Below are 17,661 nucleotides of genomic sequence, written 5' to 3' on the forward strand. Positions count from 1 at the left end.
GAACAAGTTTCTCACTATAAATTATTTTAATACTTCAAAGCTCATTTAACAGCTCAAGGATCCACAAAGGTTTATATCTTCAGTATTGTAGTTAGACTAATGGAAATTGAAAAAAATGGCCATTGGTTTGTCAATGAGTTTTGCAACTAAACTGATTTCGCTTCAGGATGCATCTAAAATGCATTCAGGCTGGCTGTGTGGTGTCGTGGAAAAGTGGTACGTGCAAAAACCTTTTTTTGTCTGTCTTTGAGGGTGGGGGAAGACGCTTAATGTTTTTTGTAAGTATGACTAATGTACACACACACACACACACACACACACACACACACACACACACACACACACACAAGAACAACAACATAGAAGAAGAAGAGGGGTATAGTTTACTACACGTCATAAAAACACAATCAATTATCTTCCAACTGCATCTTTCTGTTCTGACTTTAGAGTCCTTGTTTGTTTACTGAACCGTACTTTGGAGTCATACTGTTGTGATACTGGGGAGGAAAGGGTAAGGTGTGAGAGACTAAACCCTTACACACAAAACTTCAAAAATCATGTGTCATTGTAGATAAACTGATCTACAATGTGTTAGTAAAGAGTGACTTGCACTGCAAATTTGTTAAACCATTGCTTAACGGGCCATTAAGCAATGGTTTAACAAATCTCCTTTAACATTCACAGTGACTAAACCAGCTGTCTTACCAGCTGTTATATTCTTTAAACTTAAAATAAACCCCTGAAATTAGAGTTTGGTGTTTTAAGTCACCTATTAAAAAACATGAGTGAACACTTCTTTCTCTCAGCAGCATTACTGAAGTGACATTTTGATGATGCTTCATATCACAGTCTTTATGATGGAAAAAAACATGCAGATGTCTGCACTGCCACTGTCATGAAAATGTCCAGAGCCAGGGTTCAAGCTTCCTCTTCAGCTATCATTGATCATTAATATGGAGGCCATAGAGCGTGCGCAGTGGGGACCGCGTGGCCCGGAAGTGCCGCTTTTTCAGATGAGTGAACGCGCGTGCATCAGTGTGCATGTGTGCGTCCTCGTACGTGCAAAAGGTGCCCTTTCTGGCCGTCACTGGTGGAGGTGTGGGGGGCATGCCTCCCACCCCCAAAGGTGCCCCTTATATTCTTCTATTGTTAAAATATGTTATGAATACATAGAATAAAGACATTTTCCATCACAGTGTTATTGCTCATCAAGTCAAGCTGTAAAACCAAGAGGGTATTTAGAAGTTCTTTGAGAAAATTCTTATACGTATCAGAGCTTTTCTATTGGGATAACAGAGACTTACAGAACGTCAGGTGGTTTTCATGCTAGTTGTAATAGTGAGAAGAGATTAGTAGTATAACTTTGTAATAAAAAATAATATTAATAAAGAAATGGTTTACAAATATGAATGTTTATTTATGTGCAGAAATGAAATGGAAAACAGCAGACTTAAAAATTGCTCATATTAAAATGTAACGAAAACAAAATTGAGAACTGAATGTGGAAGGAACTAAACAAAACTTAAAGAAGAAACCCGAATCACAAGATCCAACAAATGATCAGGGAAAGATAAAGGAGGACAGGACTTTATATACATCGAGGACTAGTTGAGGTTTAGGATAAACACAGATGAAGACAATATGGGCAGATTGAGAAATAACAAAATAAAAAGTAGGACTAATGCGAGACATGAAAGAAAAGTAAACTTCAAAGTAAAACAGGAAATAAAAAACTGAAGCTAAATTAAAGTGAACAGCAAGTGTAAGCAGGGTTTAAATTACATTTAACCTCCACATGTCTTCTGCTGAACTAACCAGGAACAACTTTTTGTTGTTAAGTTGCAAATATGTTAATAATGTACAAATGTTAGCAGAAATGTTTTTGTAAAATATAAATGTATAACTATATCTTTAATATCTATACCAGGCTTATGTGGGTACATTTAGATATTCACACTTCAATCAATCAATCAGAACTTTATTTGTCACATGCAAGTTGCCCTCCAGTGATCACATTCTGGAAACACACTGGTCTGATTTCATAAAGAAAATAAAGTTTCTATTTACATTTATTTATATAGTTTTAATGGAGGATATAAAGACGTGCTTCTGGATTTGAAACCAAATGTTTGTTATAATAATGGTATCTATCTAATAGTTTATGATAATTAGCACGTCGCTATCAATCTGTTGCATGCAAACACAAAATTAGTCTTTAACTTAAATGCGAGTCCTTTTTGTCAACTTGAACTATGTGACTGGGAAACTGAGAGTAGAGTAGAGGCTGCTGGGATCAGCAGTGGCTGCAGCAGAAGAGGAATGAGCCTTCACAGTGCTGTAGGTCACTGCATCACCTTCATCATCACCACGAACCTGGAAAAGTGACATAACACTGTGACCCTGAAGTGGATAAGCGGTTCGATGGAAGTACTGGAAGGGCGCTTAGAGATCACATGCTTCTGTGTTCAATACATTATTTTTACTTTCAAAGAAATTGTGGATCAAATATGATGGATTCTTTGTTTGCCCATGCTCAGCCTCTCCACCAACGTCTATGAAGTTCTGTTTTGCAGTTAACAAGTCGCCCATCAAATGTTTTGTAGTTACTCACATGATTGCTGCAGGAGGACTCAGTTAACTATGCTCACATCAGCATAAACAATCCATAAAAACTCTGCATGGTGTAATAGCTGATGTATGGCCCTTGACCTTCAGAGAGGGTTGTGCTCTCTGTGAGCTCTCGTTACTGATGTTACTGAGTAAATAAATACATAAATATAAATATAGTAAATAAATAAATAATACACAAAGACAAAACCTTACCTGAACTTTATTCGTGGTCTTGGTGTAGCTGATGGTAGCGTAGGAAACTTCAGGATCTGCCTACACAGTGAAGACGAGAAGATACATGGACAACAATGATGAGATGATTATAATTATTCTACGTAACATTAATCTGTCATCTGTTATTATTGTTATTATTATCATCATTATTATTATTGTTGTAGCTTATAATAGAAGGTGATCACATGTGGGGTATGAAATGCTTTTTGTTTCAGTCTTTGTGACAGTGGAGCTGAATCAGTCTGTTAGAGAAGATGGCCAGATGTGGATGCCCAGATACTTGTACCTCCTCCACCACATCAACATACTGCATATGTTTATTATCTTCAGCTTATCTTTATCAGGGTCACAGAGGAGCTGGAGCCTATCCCAGCTATCAGAGGGCGAGAGGAGGGGTACAACCCAGAGAGGTCGCCAGTCTTTCGCAGGGGAAACAGAGACAGACAGACAATAATATCCTCACAGGATAAACACTGGTTATGTAGCCATCATCTTCCTTCTGAAGTCATTCACCATCTGTCTGGCCTTCTTCACATCCAGAAGCAGATCATCCCTCCCAGACCACTCCTCAAAATCATTCAGTAGTGCTCTGAGCTGTTACAATTAGTAATACTTCAAACCACTGTATAATTGTCAGAGTGTAGGTGTAGGTGAGTTGGGTGGCATATAATCCAGATCCTGAGGTTTACAAAGTGGGCGAGGAAACTCGATAGTTGTTAAGCTCTGATGGTGTTAAATAGGAACTGGACAGGAAGATTTCCATAACATTGGAATCTTGTCCTGCTTCAGATTCATGTTGTAAATGTGACTGAGGATCACAGACAGCTGGATAGCACAGGTCCTCAGCGGAATTGCTTTATGTAGTTCAGAAGTCACAGCCAAGCAGTGGGTGTTTCCAACTACACCCGTAGGTCCTCAGTTCCTCCATTTCTGCAGATCTGAAGGCTTATGTCTTTGTATCAAGCAGTTTTTTCAGGTCACACTGATCCAGAGCCCGTTCTTCTGAATGCAGCATACAGTCCTGGTTAGTAAGATCTATTCTGTGACGCTGCCAGTCAAAAGTCCTCTCAGTGTTCACTAAATACACTGCAGTCTGTGAGGCCAGCATACACAGCACAGCGCCATGGTAACAGATATCATCTGCTATGTGTCCCACTTTTCACACATCCTTTATTATTTTATCATCCACTATATGCATAGTATAGTAATACTAGCATCAGAGTCTCACTGTGTGTTTCATGCATTTACATTTAGAGAACACATAAAAGAAGAAGTGGTTGTAGCTCTGCTCTGGGTGTCGTGTGTGATCTCACCGAGTCCTGACTGGTTTGAGGAGCAGACCGAGTCTCTGCTGGGTTTAAACTCAGTCCCTGAAAAACAGACATAATCTGGTTACATCAGCTGGTAAACTGTGTCTGTGAAGGCAGTTTAGTTCTTGTTAACACCCCTCAGAGATGATCAGATTTGTTGTTTATTTAATGTCAGTTGAAGAAACATTTAATTATTTATAATAAAACTCACAGCATCTTCATCCATCTGTGTTTTGTTTCCTGTAAAGACACAAACAGTCAACTCTAACATTCACTTGAAAATTTATAGAAGTTTTATTTGTAAATGTTCTCACCTCTAGTTCTCTTCCATCTGATGAAAAACAAAACAACTATCAAGAGTGAGACGAAGCCCACAGCTGGAATGATGAACCACTGGATCGCTGACAAAAGGAGAAAAACAAAAAGCCTCTAAAGCATTTTCTAGTTTAAAATATGGAAAATGTGGCTAAAGTGGCTGCTGTGTTTAAAAGACAGCTGGTATAATGTCAGAGACATTCACTTTATTCACATTATGTGAACCAAAGTCAGTGTATTTGTATCCACAAAAAAAAAGAAAATCCCATGAACAGAAAGGTTTGAGTTAAGACGTGTGATTTTACTGACAGTGATTAAATAAATAAATATATCTCCACCCACAGCCATGATATCCAGAAACAGATATTTATGTTTAATATTTATTTTTAATACAAAAGTGAAAACATGTTCAGACCAAAAGTTTCCATCTTATGTTTCCTGTAGGATACATGTCTGACTGTCACTCAGCTAAATGTACATAAATGTAATTAAACATCTGATATAAAAATATAAAGTCCAAAATAGAAACACAAAAAGTAAAATATAATTTACAAGTAAAATATATTCTACTTTTTAACTTTTTAAAAAATATTTTTAACTTTTCATTTGCAGTCACATGGTTGAGTTACCATGTTGTGAATCTGCAGATGATTTGTTGTTTGGTGTCGTGTTTTCACTTTCCACAGTTTTTGCTGTTGTATCATCTGAAATTAGAAGTTAAAAAAAGAGAGAAAGTATTTTTCATGTGCAGTAAATCACATTAAAAGGCCACTTTGAACTGAAAAATAAATAAATATTTCTGGTCAACTTTGTTTTAGTAACATCACCTGATTTTAGAAGCGTCTTAATTGTTGTGGTTGTTTCAGTTTTTCTGGCTGGTTTCTTTGTTGTTTTTGTGTCACCTGAATAAATGAAACAACACAACAAAACTTTTCCATGTTTTTCATCTGTTGTAACTTCAAGCTTCAGCTGATTTTAGTCGTATTAAATAGTTGATCATGATCTCACCTGTTTCCTCACCTGAGGTCTGACGGCTGAAGGTAAACAGCTGCACTTCTCCTGTTTCAGTATCAGTCACTTCACACTTCAGTGTTTTATGACGTGATGAGTACAAAAAATTATTCTTCAGAACAGACACAGTGGCAGCGCAGTGAGTCTGTGAAGTCACTAATTGTTTGTTCTCTTTGTCCACATCTTGACCTGTAAGCAGCCACTTCACTGTGTGATGACACTGTTCATATGTCAGCACAGAGCAGCTTAACTTCAGCGTATCAGTGTCCTTATGTTCAGTCACTGGTGAACATAATGTAACAATGTGAGACACAAAAACGTGTATTAGGACACTTTAACTGATTATTGTTTAATTATTATAAATATAATTAATGTGTTTTTGTTCCAAGAAGAATTTGAGCTAAAACTATTTTGATGTAAATACTCACAGGTAATAACAGAGAGACGAGCCAAAGACTGATGAACCAGAGTGTGTTTAGATGGTGTTTCTTTGACTTCGTATTGTTGACAGTAATAAAGACCAACATCCTCGACTGTGAGCTTCTTTATGAGCAGAGAACAGTTCACTGTAACTCTCAGTCTGTCTGATTGAGTTTTGGCTTTTTCACCAATCTGTCCAAGTGTGATCAGCTCTACTGTTGTTGGTTTGTTTCTTGAAACAAAGGTCCACGTAGTCCCATCACAGTTATTCTGCTCATCTATCACATTCACACAAGGCAGAGTGACGTCATCTCCAACTTTCATAAACATGGAGGCTTCAGTTACAGATACTGTTGAGAAGATTGAAGAGAAATATGATAGACATTAGAATACAGCACTTTTACAGTTAGAGTGAAGATATTTTAGACACAAGTTCATAAACAGAGCATGCTCAGCTGTCTTATTTACTGTAAAGGTTGTTGACTGTAATAATATGAACAATATTTAGTTTGACTGCTATTTAAATGTTTCCTGTCTTCTTACCTGCGATCTGAATCATGAGCATCAGACATGAAAACATTTGAATCCATCTGAATTCATCCATCGTGCTTCTCTGTCTCACTTCTTTCTTGTTCTTGATCTCGACTGTCACACCCTCTGAACTGATGACTCTGTAAGACTGTTTGTACTTCCTGTCATCAGTGAGATGTCACTTCCTCATCACAGCTTTAGGGATCCAGTTGTTATTTTTGCTGATGATAATGTTTCATAGGTTGAGTATGTCAGCTTTTCATGTGTCTGAAATTCATGATTTTTATAAACATAATTTATTGTAATGAGAAATCACATTCAGCAGGTGCACTTTGTGTCTATTCCCACAGAGCATTTGTGACAGACTGACAGTGATTTAAATACTGATTGTTAGGATGAATTGAAGATGATTAACTGATAAACAGAATCCAGTCAAGCTATTTGGTGATTGGACTCTGATGGCCTTCACGGCTGATTGGATTCCAGCTGATGAAAGAATTTAGGCAGGACCCCCCACAGTCCAGACATGGTGGTGGTTAAGATGGAGAATTGGATGGAGCGCTGAGTAACATGTCTGGAAGGGAGATTGAAAGATGAGCAGGGAGATTTAAAGTACATGAAGTGGAGGCTGATTGTCTTGAAGAAGGCCGGGAGAAAGACGATTGGACTTGACCAGTGATGTCAGCAATCAGCTGGACAGTGTTCGAAAGTGGAAGTGATGAAAAGCTCTGGCCACTAAACACCCAGGAAGTAGACAGAAGTGTGATTATAAGTCTTCCTCATTGTACTCGTGAAGGCTGAACTTAAGCTTCATGTGTTTCACTCCCTGAAAATAAACAGACGACTGAGGAAGTTGAATGTGTGAAGTTTAAGATAAATGTTTCTATTAATGCAGCTTCTCTTTCTTTAAAATGTAAGAAAATGAAAGCACATAACAAGGTTCTGTTGAAGGGTCAAACACCTCTGCCACCACAGTTGGACTTTTGATGTCTAATAGATCATTTGATTACACAGCTGCAGCTACAGAACATAAAGCAGGTCTGAGACGCTCCTCTTCCTCATTGTTGAACTGAAGACGTTTCTGAGAACTGAAAGTGTTTTGGTGAGAGTGTGGCTACAACAGCAGCAGAGCTCATGAGGTTTGACTTTATAATAACGGACAGTTAAACATCAGAAACACAAACTATTATCACAATTGTTGAACGCTGACAGTATGAAATCGGTTTAAGGGTTTAGAGAGTTTGTGTTCAGTCTTTCACAGTTGTGTGAGGAGAGCAGGAAGGAGGCAGGACAGACTCAAACTATCTGTTGGTGTTTTATTGATATATTTAAAACAGAAATTGTGACCAAGCAAGCAGAAGATGTGTACCAGGGTTGTGAAGCAAAGGTTTCTGCAAAGGACACATCTGTGCATCCTTGATTGTAACTCCTGCAGCAAGTCTCCTCTCCTCTCTTTCCTCTGAGTTAAAACATCCTTTAACATGGTTTACTTGGTTTACTGAAAATGATTTGCAGCTCACGAGCAGGAGGACACAGGAGACCTGCACACCTCCAGGACACTGCGGAGTGCAGCCCGGATCTCAGCTGACCCTTCTCACCCTGGATACAGTCTGTTTGACCTGCTCCCCTCAGGCAGGAGGCTCCGGTCCATTCGCACCAGAACCTCTCGCCATAAGAACAGTTTCTTCCCCTCTGCTGTTGGACACATGAACAATAAACGTACGACTGTCCCCACCACTAACACATGACCCTACGCTGTGTTCACTGCATGATTCCATGTTTTGGCACTGATCACCACCTGCACTCATGTATATATCTTTCTACGTAGCACTTTGAATTCTTATTCTTACTTTTATTTTTTTCATGTCTATTTAAGCGCAATTTATGACAGCATGTTTGCACTGAAGCACCGCAGCAATTTCCTAATGTTGTAAACCTGCTCAACATTTGGCAATAAAACCCATTCTGATTCTGATTCTGATTCTGAGATGAGGAGGCACAAAATTGAAAATTGAGACAAGTCTTGGGAGTGGTGTCATTAAAGCTGCTGGTAGAGTGCTCAAGGCCTGCGCCGACCAGCTGGCTCCTGTGTTCACCAGACTATTCAACCTCTCCCTGACACATGCCTCTGTCCCTCACTGCCTGAAATTGTCAACAATAGTCCCAGTCCCCAAGTCCACCACCATCAGTAGCCTCAGTGACTACAGACCCATCGCACTGACTCCAGTGGTTGCAAAGTGCTTTGAGAAGCTGGTCCTAAAACACATAAAGGACTGCCTCCCACCCAGCTTCGACCCCCACCAGTTTGCCTACAAGGCAAATAGGTCCACAGAGGATGCAATTTCCACTGCTCTCCACTCCGCTCTGCATCACCTGGAGAATCCTGGGACATCAGTAAGGATGCTCTTCGTTGATTTCAGCTCAATACTATCATCCAAGACATTCTTATAGACAAGCTGGTAAACTTGGACTCCCCCCCTCCACATGTGCATGGATCAAAAACTTCCTCACAGACCGTTCACAGTCAGTCAAGGTTGGCACCCAGCAATCATCCACCCTGTCACTCAGCACTGGCTCACCACAGGGATGTGTGCTGAGTCCATTATTATACCCCATCTACACCAGTGACTGCACCCCTACGCACCCCTGCAACATCATCATCAAATTTGCAGACGACACCACTCTGATGGGGCTCATCACCAACGATGATGACACCGCCTACAGGGATGAGGTCCAGCGACTGTCAGAATGGTGTAACTACAATAACCTCACGCTAAACACCAAGAAAACCAAGGAAGTGGTCATGGACTTCCGCAAAACAAGAACTGACCCTCCTCCCCTCTCCATAAAAGGTGACTATGTGGAGCTCTAGTGAAGAAAGCCCAGCAGCGCCTCCATTTCTTGAGGGTGCTGAGATGGAACAGGCTGCAGACTGACCTCCTAGTGTCCTTCTACCGTCCCACTATAGAGAGTGTGCTGGTGCACGCCATCCCTGTGTGGTACGCTGGTTGCACAACAGCTGACAAGAAGAGACTACAGAGGGTCATCAGAACTGCAGAGAAGGTGATCGGCTGTCCACTCCCCTCCCTGGACTTAATTGCCAGCTCAAGATGTCTCTCCAGAGCCAGGGCAATTATAAAGGACCACCTCCATCCTAACCACCACCTCTTCAACATCCTGCCCTCTGGAAAAAGGCTCAGATCCATCAGGTGCAAAACCAACAGACTAAAGAACAACTTCTTCTTGTGGGCTGTCAGAACTCTTAATGCAAACTAAGAGTGTGTAAAGACTTCCCCAACACATCCACCCTGACACTGCTGTTGATCATCTATGTGCAATATCTCAGTCTTTCCATGTTCTGTGCAATATTTTTGGCTTATGTGCAATTATTTTGGTCCCAGTCTGTTTCAATGTTTCCTACACATACACCATGTATATAGTTCCACTCACATATGTATACATATACACTGTTTTTTATTTTATTCTATTTATTTAATTATTTATTTATTTTCCGCCTTCGTTGTATATTGGTTTCTCTTCTTACTTTAGCACCTTTGTGGTTCAGCTACCCAATTTCGCTGTGCAAGAAACTGCACAATGACAATAAAAAGCTCTAAGTCTAAGTTTCTAAGTCTCTAACAGGTGACTGTGCAAATACTGGAAAACTGAGGACCTCTGGCGGACAAAAGGAATAATACACAAAAAAGTGCTCAGACATAAACTGTGAGAGTTTAAAATTTGTTCTGCAAAAATAGAATTTCACCAAATTAATAGAAATGCATATTTTCCAGATTACATTACTATAAAAAAGAATATTCAAGATATTGATTCAGATTCTATTTAATCATCATGAAAGACATGTTATAAAACTCATACTGGACTTTTGACACTGCACATATTTCACTTACACAAACTATAAAGGCATTAAAGGCATTTAACAACAGTCATATTATAAGAGAGGATTAAGACTTGAATACACATCTTCTATCAGATTAAAATAACAACAGCGTGAAACTCAAAAACTATTAACATTGCTTTAAAGTTCTCATCTAGTTTATATTTACCTATAAAACCAGATGAGATGACATTGATAATATAACAGCAGTTTTCTCTGCTGAGTTGATGTTGCTGATCAGTGGCTGGATGACAAAAACAAAACATAATCAGAATCAGAAAAATGTATTAATCCCTAAAGAAATGATGTGGTTACACAATGATAATAACATCATAAATGTTGCTTTGGCTCATTGACCTCAGGTATTTGAATTTCTCCACCTATATTACCTCTACTCCCTGCAGCATCTCTGTTAAACCTGTCTCCCTCTCATTCACACAACTTCTCTCCAGAACACTCCTCCACCGCTACAGGCCGTCTTTCACCTGTTTCTTAATGTTGTCCACAAACATAATAGACCAGAGACTCCTGCCTGACCTCAACTGTCAACCTACCCATCATCATAAAAATGAGAACAAAATAAAGAGCATAGATTCCTTTCAATACTTTGGATTTCTTTTCTTTTGACAGAGGAAAAATTCAAAATAAGATGAACAGTAAAAACAGGTAATAAATAATAAAAATAGAAGCTAAGGAAGATCTTCAGAACACAAATTTGAAACTCAAATACAACTCAAAACTCTAGGACCATGGCACTGAATCCTGTGTGCTGTTCTATAGTCTAGCAATAGTTTTAGTTGTATGTTTTCTATCCAGCCTTCTCTTAGAGCAACTGCTCATATCCATAGCAAAGAACTCCTGGTACCAATTATATTTTCATTTAAAAAAAGGAAAAATAAGTGTATTATAATGTAGCTGGGCACTGTCCCAAAAACTGGTGTTTCTTTAAATCTGTTGGACCCATAAACAATATTCAAGAATTGTCTTTCCATTAAATGCAAATTCTTTTTTTTCAACAGCTTGAACTATGTTATTTTAAAATTGACAGTAGAGCAGAAGTCACTGCATCATTTCATCATCAACACGAACCTGAAAAAAGCTGTCTGATATATAGATAAAATAATAACAAACAAACAAACATATCACTAAACAAAACACCTTATCTTGGTTTTCTAGGTGTTGCTGATGGTGACATAGGAAACTTCAGGATCCACCTAAACAATGAAGAGAAAAACATGCTGACTCCTCAGTAATATCCATCCATCCACTTATCCTTTTTAGTGTCGCGGGGGTGCTGGAGCCTATCCCAGCTGTCATAAGGCGAGAGGTGGGGTTCACCCTGGACAGGTCGCCAGTCTGTCGCAGGGCCAACACACAGAGACAGACAACCATTCGCGCTCACATTCACTCCTGCATTCACACCTATGGGCAATTTAGATTTTTCAATTGACCTATACCTTTAGAAGTGCTTGTATGAATGGGTGAATGAGGCATGTTGTTTAAATGGCCTGCATTTGTATAGCGCTTTTCTAGTCCCTAAGGACCCCAAAGCGCTTCACACTACATTCAGTCATTCACCCATTCACACACACATTCACACACTGGCGATGGCAAGCTACATTGTAGCCACAGCTGCCCTGGGGCGCACTGACAGAGGCGAGGCTGCCGGACACTGGCGCCACCGGGCCCTCTGACCACCACCAGTAGGCAAACATGGGGTTAGTATCTTGCCCAAGGATATTTGGCATGCAGCCAGGAGGCAGCCTGGGATTGAACCACCGTCCTTCTGATTAGTGGCTGACCTGCTCTGCCACCTGAGCTACAGCCACCCCTACAGTAGTCAAAGCACTGGGAGAGTAGAAAATTGCTATATAAGAATCAGTCCATTTACCAATAAAAAAAAAACACTGCAAAACACACAAAACAAAATAGAAATAAGAAAAATGGTAACAGACATAGGAAAAAAAACGTAAATAGGAAAAACGAAAACAGAAATAGGAAAAAACAGATTTCCAAAAGCAAAGGGAAGTGTTTCTGGGGAGACAATAACCCGACGGACCAGTTGCAGGGACGCAAAACATGCTAGGTGTGTTTTATCATGATTCATATAATACTGATGATGGATTTTTAGGCTAATAGTTAGGCTAACACATATACCACTCATCTTTTCTTTCCTCACAAAACCGATAAATCCTCCACTTCTTTTAAGTGTCTCCCAGCGCAATTCTTAGCATATTTTGGTTCCTGCAACTGGTCCGTCGGGTTATTGTCTCCCCAGAAACACGTTGTGCTTTTGGAAATCTGTTTTTTCCTATATCCGTTGTCGTTTTTCCTCTTTTCGTTGTGTTTTGTGTGCTTTTGCAGCATTTTTCTTATTGCTTGTGTTTTCTTAAGTTGCAGTGGCCTCTCAGGGCCACTGTACAACTGAGTTCCTAGTCTCCACTATGGCCTAATCTCCTCATGTGTATTTAAAGCCCCAGTTTGCTTCTGTTCTTTGTTATGTTCTATGTTCCTTAGAGGCTAGTTTGTGACTTCCAGATTTTTAGTGTTGCCTGAATTATTTTGTGTTTTGCATTTTGGCCTGCTAAGGTCAGCAATAAAGCTGCTTTTTGAGTTTAACATGGATTTGAGTTCTGCACTTGGATCCTACTTTGCCAACAGCTATCCTTGAAAATATGTCTCACTGTAATGCAACATAAACAACTCTTCATTCATCACTTTAATTTCTCAGAAATGGTGTCTCAAGATATTGCATTTGTGTTTTGACCTCTTACTTCAGGTTTTACGATTCATGGTGTGGTCTACTGATTTTATTTTTGGCCTAACTTTCTTATCTTTTGGATGCTTTTTCAGTTAGTGTCATGCATTTACAATTTTTTAGAGAATAAGAAGAAGTGTTTTTAACTCTGGGTGTAGTGGGTGATCTCACCGAGTTCTGATTGGTTTGAGTCTCTGCAGGGTTTGAACTCAGTCCCTGAAAAACAGACAATAGTGCGGTTACATCTGGTGGAAAAGCATTTCTATGAAGGCAGTTTAGTTCTTGTTAACACTCCCTCAAAGATGAGCGGTTTATTTAATTGTCTTTTTAGTGGCAGATATAGGAATATTTAATTATATGTTTCAAAACTCACAGGATTTTCATTCTTCTGCATTTTGTTTCCTGGAAAGACAAAAACAGTCAACTCTAACATTCATAGAACAACTTACAAATGTTGTATCTGTAAATGTTCTCACCTTTCATTCTTTTCCTTATGATGAGACACACAGCTGTTATCAGCAGTGCGACCAAACCAATAGCTCCATTGATGTACCACGAAATAGCTGCGATAAAGCAGACAAAACAAATTTGAAACATTTTTGCATGTTAATGTTTGAAAAACGTTTCACACCATTTAACAGCCATGATACTCAAGTGAACAATGTTTCCTGCCAAAACCACACCATCATATCAAATGTTACATCTTAAGTTTCCTATAGGATAGGTAAGTGATTTTCTGTCATCAAAATGTAAATAATATTCATTAGGAAAAAAGATGTAAACTAAAGTATGAACTCTCCTTAAAACTCTAAAAGAAAACGTGTTTTTCCTGCTTAATCATCATAATCTTACGTGATTTTGAAGGATTGCTGATTGTGTTTGGTTCTGATTTTGTGCTGCTTTCAGTTTTTCTCGCTGGTTCCTTTGTTGTGTTTGCTTCAGCTGAATAAATGACAAAAGCAAACCAAAAAGTGTGTCATTATTTCACAAGTTGTTAATGAAAAAAAGATCTTAAAAATGTAAAATCTATCAAACTAATATTTGAGGTCATCTTAAACAGTTGATCGTGAGCTCACCTGTTTCCTCACCTGAGGGCTGAGGGCTGAGGGCTGAAGGTAAATGGCTGCACTCTTCCTGTGTCTGTATCAGTCACCTCACACTTCACTGTGTTGTATCCTGCTGAGTAAATAGGGTAATACTTTATAACAGAGAGAGAACATTTCACCTCAATAATCAATCTGTCTGGTTTAGTTGTGGCCTTTTCACCGATCTGTCGAAGGTTGATCAGCTGTGCTGTTAGTTTCTTGAAATAAAAAAACATTTAGTACCATCACAGTTATTCTGGTCATCACATTTAGACGAGGCTGAATGACGTCATCAACAATCTTCATTGAAGAAAACCAATAAAAAAACATTAGAATACAGCACTTTTTACAATAAGAGTGAAAATCAATTTAGAAACAACTTTATAAACATGCTTCCCTGAAACAGCAGATCATGCTCAGCTGTCTTATTCATGTTATTGGTAAGTGATTGTAATAATATTGATACGATTATTATTTCACTGCTATAAAAATGTTTCCTCTATCCTTACCTACAATCTGAATCATCAGCATCAGACATAAAAACATTTGAATCCATCTGAATTCATCCATTCTGCTTCTCTGTCTCACTTCGTTCTTGTTCTCAGTCTCAACTGTCACAGTCTCTGAACTGATGACCCTTCAGGACGGTTTGTACTTCCTGTCATTTGTCATGTTTCACCACAAATTTAGCAATTTTTAGTCGTCTCTCATTTATGTTGATGATAATGTTACACAGCTGGAGTAAATCAGCTTTTCTGAAACATTTTTTCTAAAGGAAATTTATATGAAGACTTGGCAGGTTCATATTTTTGTCATTCTCACAGTTGATTTGTGACATTGATGTGTTTGACATTGAAAAGAAAATAATGAATAAAGAAGTCGAATGTGAGATATTTTTTGGAATAATGCAGCTCCCCTTTTTTAAATATTTTAAATCAGAAGGTGCATGACAGTTAATGTGTCAGACTCAACTCCTTAACCAACATAAGTGAGATGAATTGATTTTACAACTGCAGGTACAGGAAATATAGCAGATAATGCTATTGGAGTGAAACCCAACAGTTCCTCACCGTTAATCTTAAGTAATTTCCCCCTGATGAGGTGGAGAGGAAGTGTGTTCGTTACAATGTGGTGTGCTCATTTTACTGTTTTTTTAAGAATCTGCTGTTACAAGTGAAAATCTAAAAAAATTAAGGGAAGGTAAGGCCCCCAAATGTTTTGGGTTCGTAGCGACACTCTTGGTTTCTGACAGAAAACGGTAAGTGGTGAGAATAGAGGCTGTGGTTCAGGGGTTATCAGCAGTAGCATTTAACAATAATCTGTGAAATTGGTAAATATGTATGCTCATTAATATGTTATAGATAATATATTAATATGCTCATCAATATGCTCTAGTGTTTAAAACCCTAGAGTTCAGCAAATTAAATTCAACAAATATATCACGAACACCTTATTTGTGATAACCAGTGTTTCAGTCACAGGCCTGTCGGTATTATTCAAGTTACACAGTGGATTTTTTTCTTTTGGCTAAATACAAAATAAGAACAGTAAAAACAGGACACCCAAAATCAAAATCCAGCTTGATGCAAGGAAGATAAGATTAGTTAGGGAAACTATCACAGCAAAGGCAGTAAACTAAAAAGGGCAAAGGGAAGACAAGACACAAATTGGGAGGCAGAAACCGGTGAATGCAAATACACCCAGCTCAAGGCAATCACGGCAGAGTTGGCAAAGGTGTTAGTAAAGCTACCAAGAAATGAAAGAAAACTAACCAAAATAAAATAGGAAATGAAAAAAGACAAATAAATCTAGAGACCAGACAAACACCTAATGAGCCAGGCATTCATTTAGAGCAAAACTAGTTGTGGGCAGATAACAAATGAATAGAAAAACATTTTATCTCCAGATGACATTATTGTAAGCAATAAGAAGGAAGAAACTGATACAGATTTAATGGTATTTAACGGTCAATAAACTCATGCTACAAAACCCATAACGGTCATTTAGAAATCTAAAACAAACAAAAGCCGAGCGCTACCCCCAACTCACTAATTGAATAAACAAGAAAAAAAAAATGATAGAAAATAATAAGGCAGTTCTCTCTTTCTGCTTCAGTGCTTAGTTAAAAGTCAAAGTATCAACACACTAAATACAAAACTTGGCAGTTCTCTGAAATCACACACCCAGATCTGTCATAGATGGTTTGGAGGCCAAGGACGGGCCTGCTGCTGCTGTCAGCTACTGCCGGGGAGACTGCTGGAGAGGATTTTTAAAACAGCCACTTGATGATGGAACCAATCAGCAGCTGCCAGCAAAATCCAGCCACTGTGATTCAAAATATGGCCAGAGCCGTAACAATAGGATTAAATCTATTAAACTAGATAAGATTATACTGATAATACAACAGCAGTTTTTTTCTGCTGAGCTGATGTTGTGGATCAGTGGTATCTGACAGAAACACCAGAGCCTCCAGTGCTTTCATACTTTATTGAAACATCATCTTTATCATAATGTACCTGTGAAAAACAAGCAAAAAACCCAAAACCAAATGTATCAGATTGTGAGACAAATAAATTGGCATTGTGTTTATTATTACCTGTGGTTTCAGTTATATTCTTTCCATTAGTTCTTAGTTTTCTTTTCTTTTGTGTTTTTGAGTGTTAGGTTGAAATTGTTAAATGTTACCATTATTGTACTGCCAAGGTCTCCCCTTCCATCCAGCCATCCATCCGTTCGCTTCCACTTATCCTTCTTAGGGTCGCGGGGGGTGCTGGAGCCTCTCCCAGCTGTCATAGGGCGAGAGGCGGGGTACACCCTGGACAGGTCGCCAGTCTGTCGCAGGGCTAACACACAAAGACATCATTCGCGCTCACATTCACACCTATGGGCACTTTGGATTAATCAATTAACCTATCCCCACAAGCTGACAGAGGCGAGGCTGCCGGACACTGGCGCCACCGGGCCCTCTGACCACCACCAGTAGGCAACAGGTGAAGTGTCTTGCCCAAGGACACAACGACCGAGACTGTCGGAGCCGGGGCTCAAACCGGCAACCTTCCGATTACAAGACAAACTGCCAACTCTTGAGCCACGATCGCCCCAAAATTATAAACACAACAAAAGCTATTTTGCCCAAACACCTGAAATACATCTAATTAATATTTTAGCTATTTTTAGTTGTTTTAAACAGCTGATCGTGAGCTCACCTGTTTCCTCATCTGAGGTCTGACAGCTAAAGGTAAACAGCTGCACACTTCCTGTGTTAGCATCAGTCACGTCACACTTCATTTTCTCATATCTTGATGGATAGATATAGTGAGACTTCCAAAGGGTCACAGTAGTGGAGCAGTCAGTCTGTGAGGTCAGTATTTCTTTGTCATCTTTGTTCATATCTTGACGTTTAATCAGCCAATTCACGGTGTGATGACACTGTCCATATGTCACCACAGAGCAGTTTACAGTTTTTCTCAGTTGCTTTGGTGCATTTCTCAC

General features: G+C 39.0%; 1 protein-coding gene across 1 annotated transcript; it reads right to left on the reverse strand.

The window, feature by feature from the left end:
• Window positions 1-1,932: 1,932 nt before the first annotated feature.
• LOC147313007 (uncharacterized) lies at window positions 1,933-6,523 on the reverse strand. The gene is made up of 10 exons (XM_086264957.1): window positions 6,444-6,523; window positions 5,909-6,250; window positions 5,478-5,762; window positions 5,297-5,371; window positions 5,099-5,173; window positions 4,469-4,555; window positions 4,366-4,394; window positions 4,158-4,214; window positions 2,824-2,883; window positions 1,933-2,373 (listed from the first exon to the last, which is right to left on the reverse strand). The coding sequence occupies exons 1-10, from the start codon at window positions 6,502-6,504 to the stop codon at window positions 2,251-2,253; spliced, it is 1,194 nt and encodes a 397-aa protein (XP_086121083.1). The 5' UTR covers window positions 6,505-6,523; the 3' UTR covers window positions 1,933-2,250.
• Window positions 6,524-17,661: the final 11,138 nt, after the last annotated feature.

This window comes from Aulonocara sp. 'chitande type north' Nkhata Bay, linkage group LG15 (genome assembly GCF_057382095.1).
Source record: "Aulonocara sp. 'chitande type north' Nkhata Bay isolate Kocher_YH1m ecotype deep benthic linkage group LG15, A_spYH_male_GT1.1, whole genome shotgun sequence".
Taxonomy (NCBI): domain Eukaryota; kingdom Metazoa; phylum Chordata; class Actinopteri; order Cichliformes; family Cichlidae; genus Aulonocara; species Aulonocara sp. 'chitande type north' Nkhata Bay.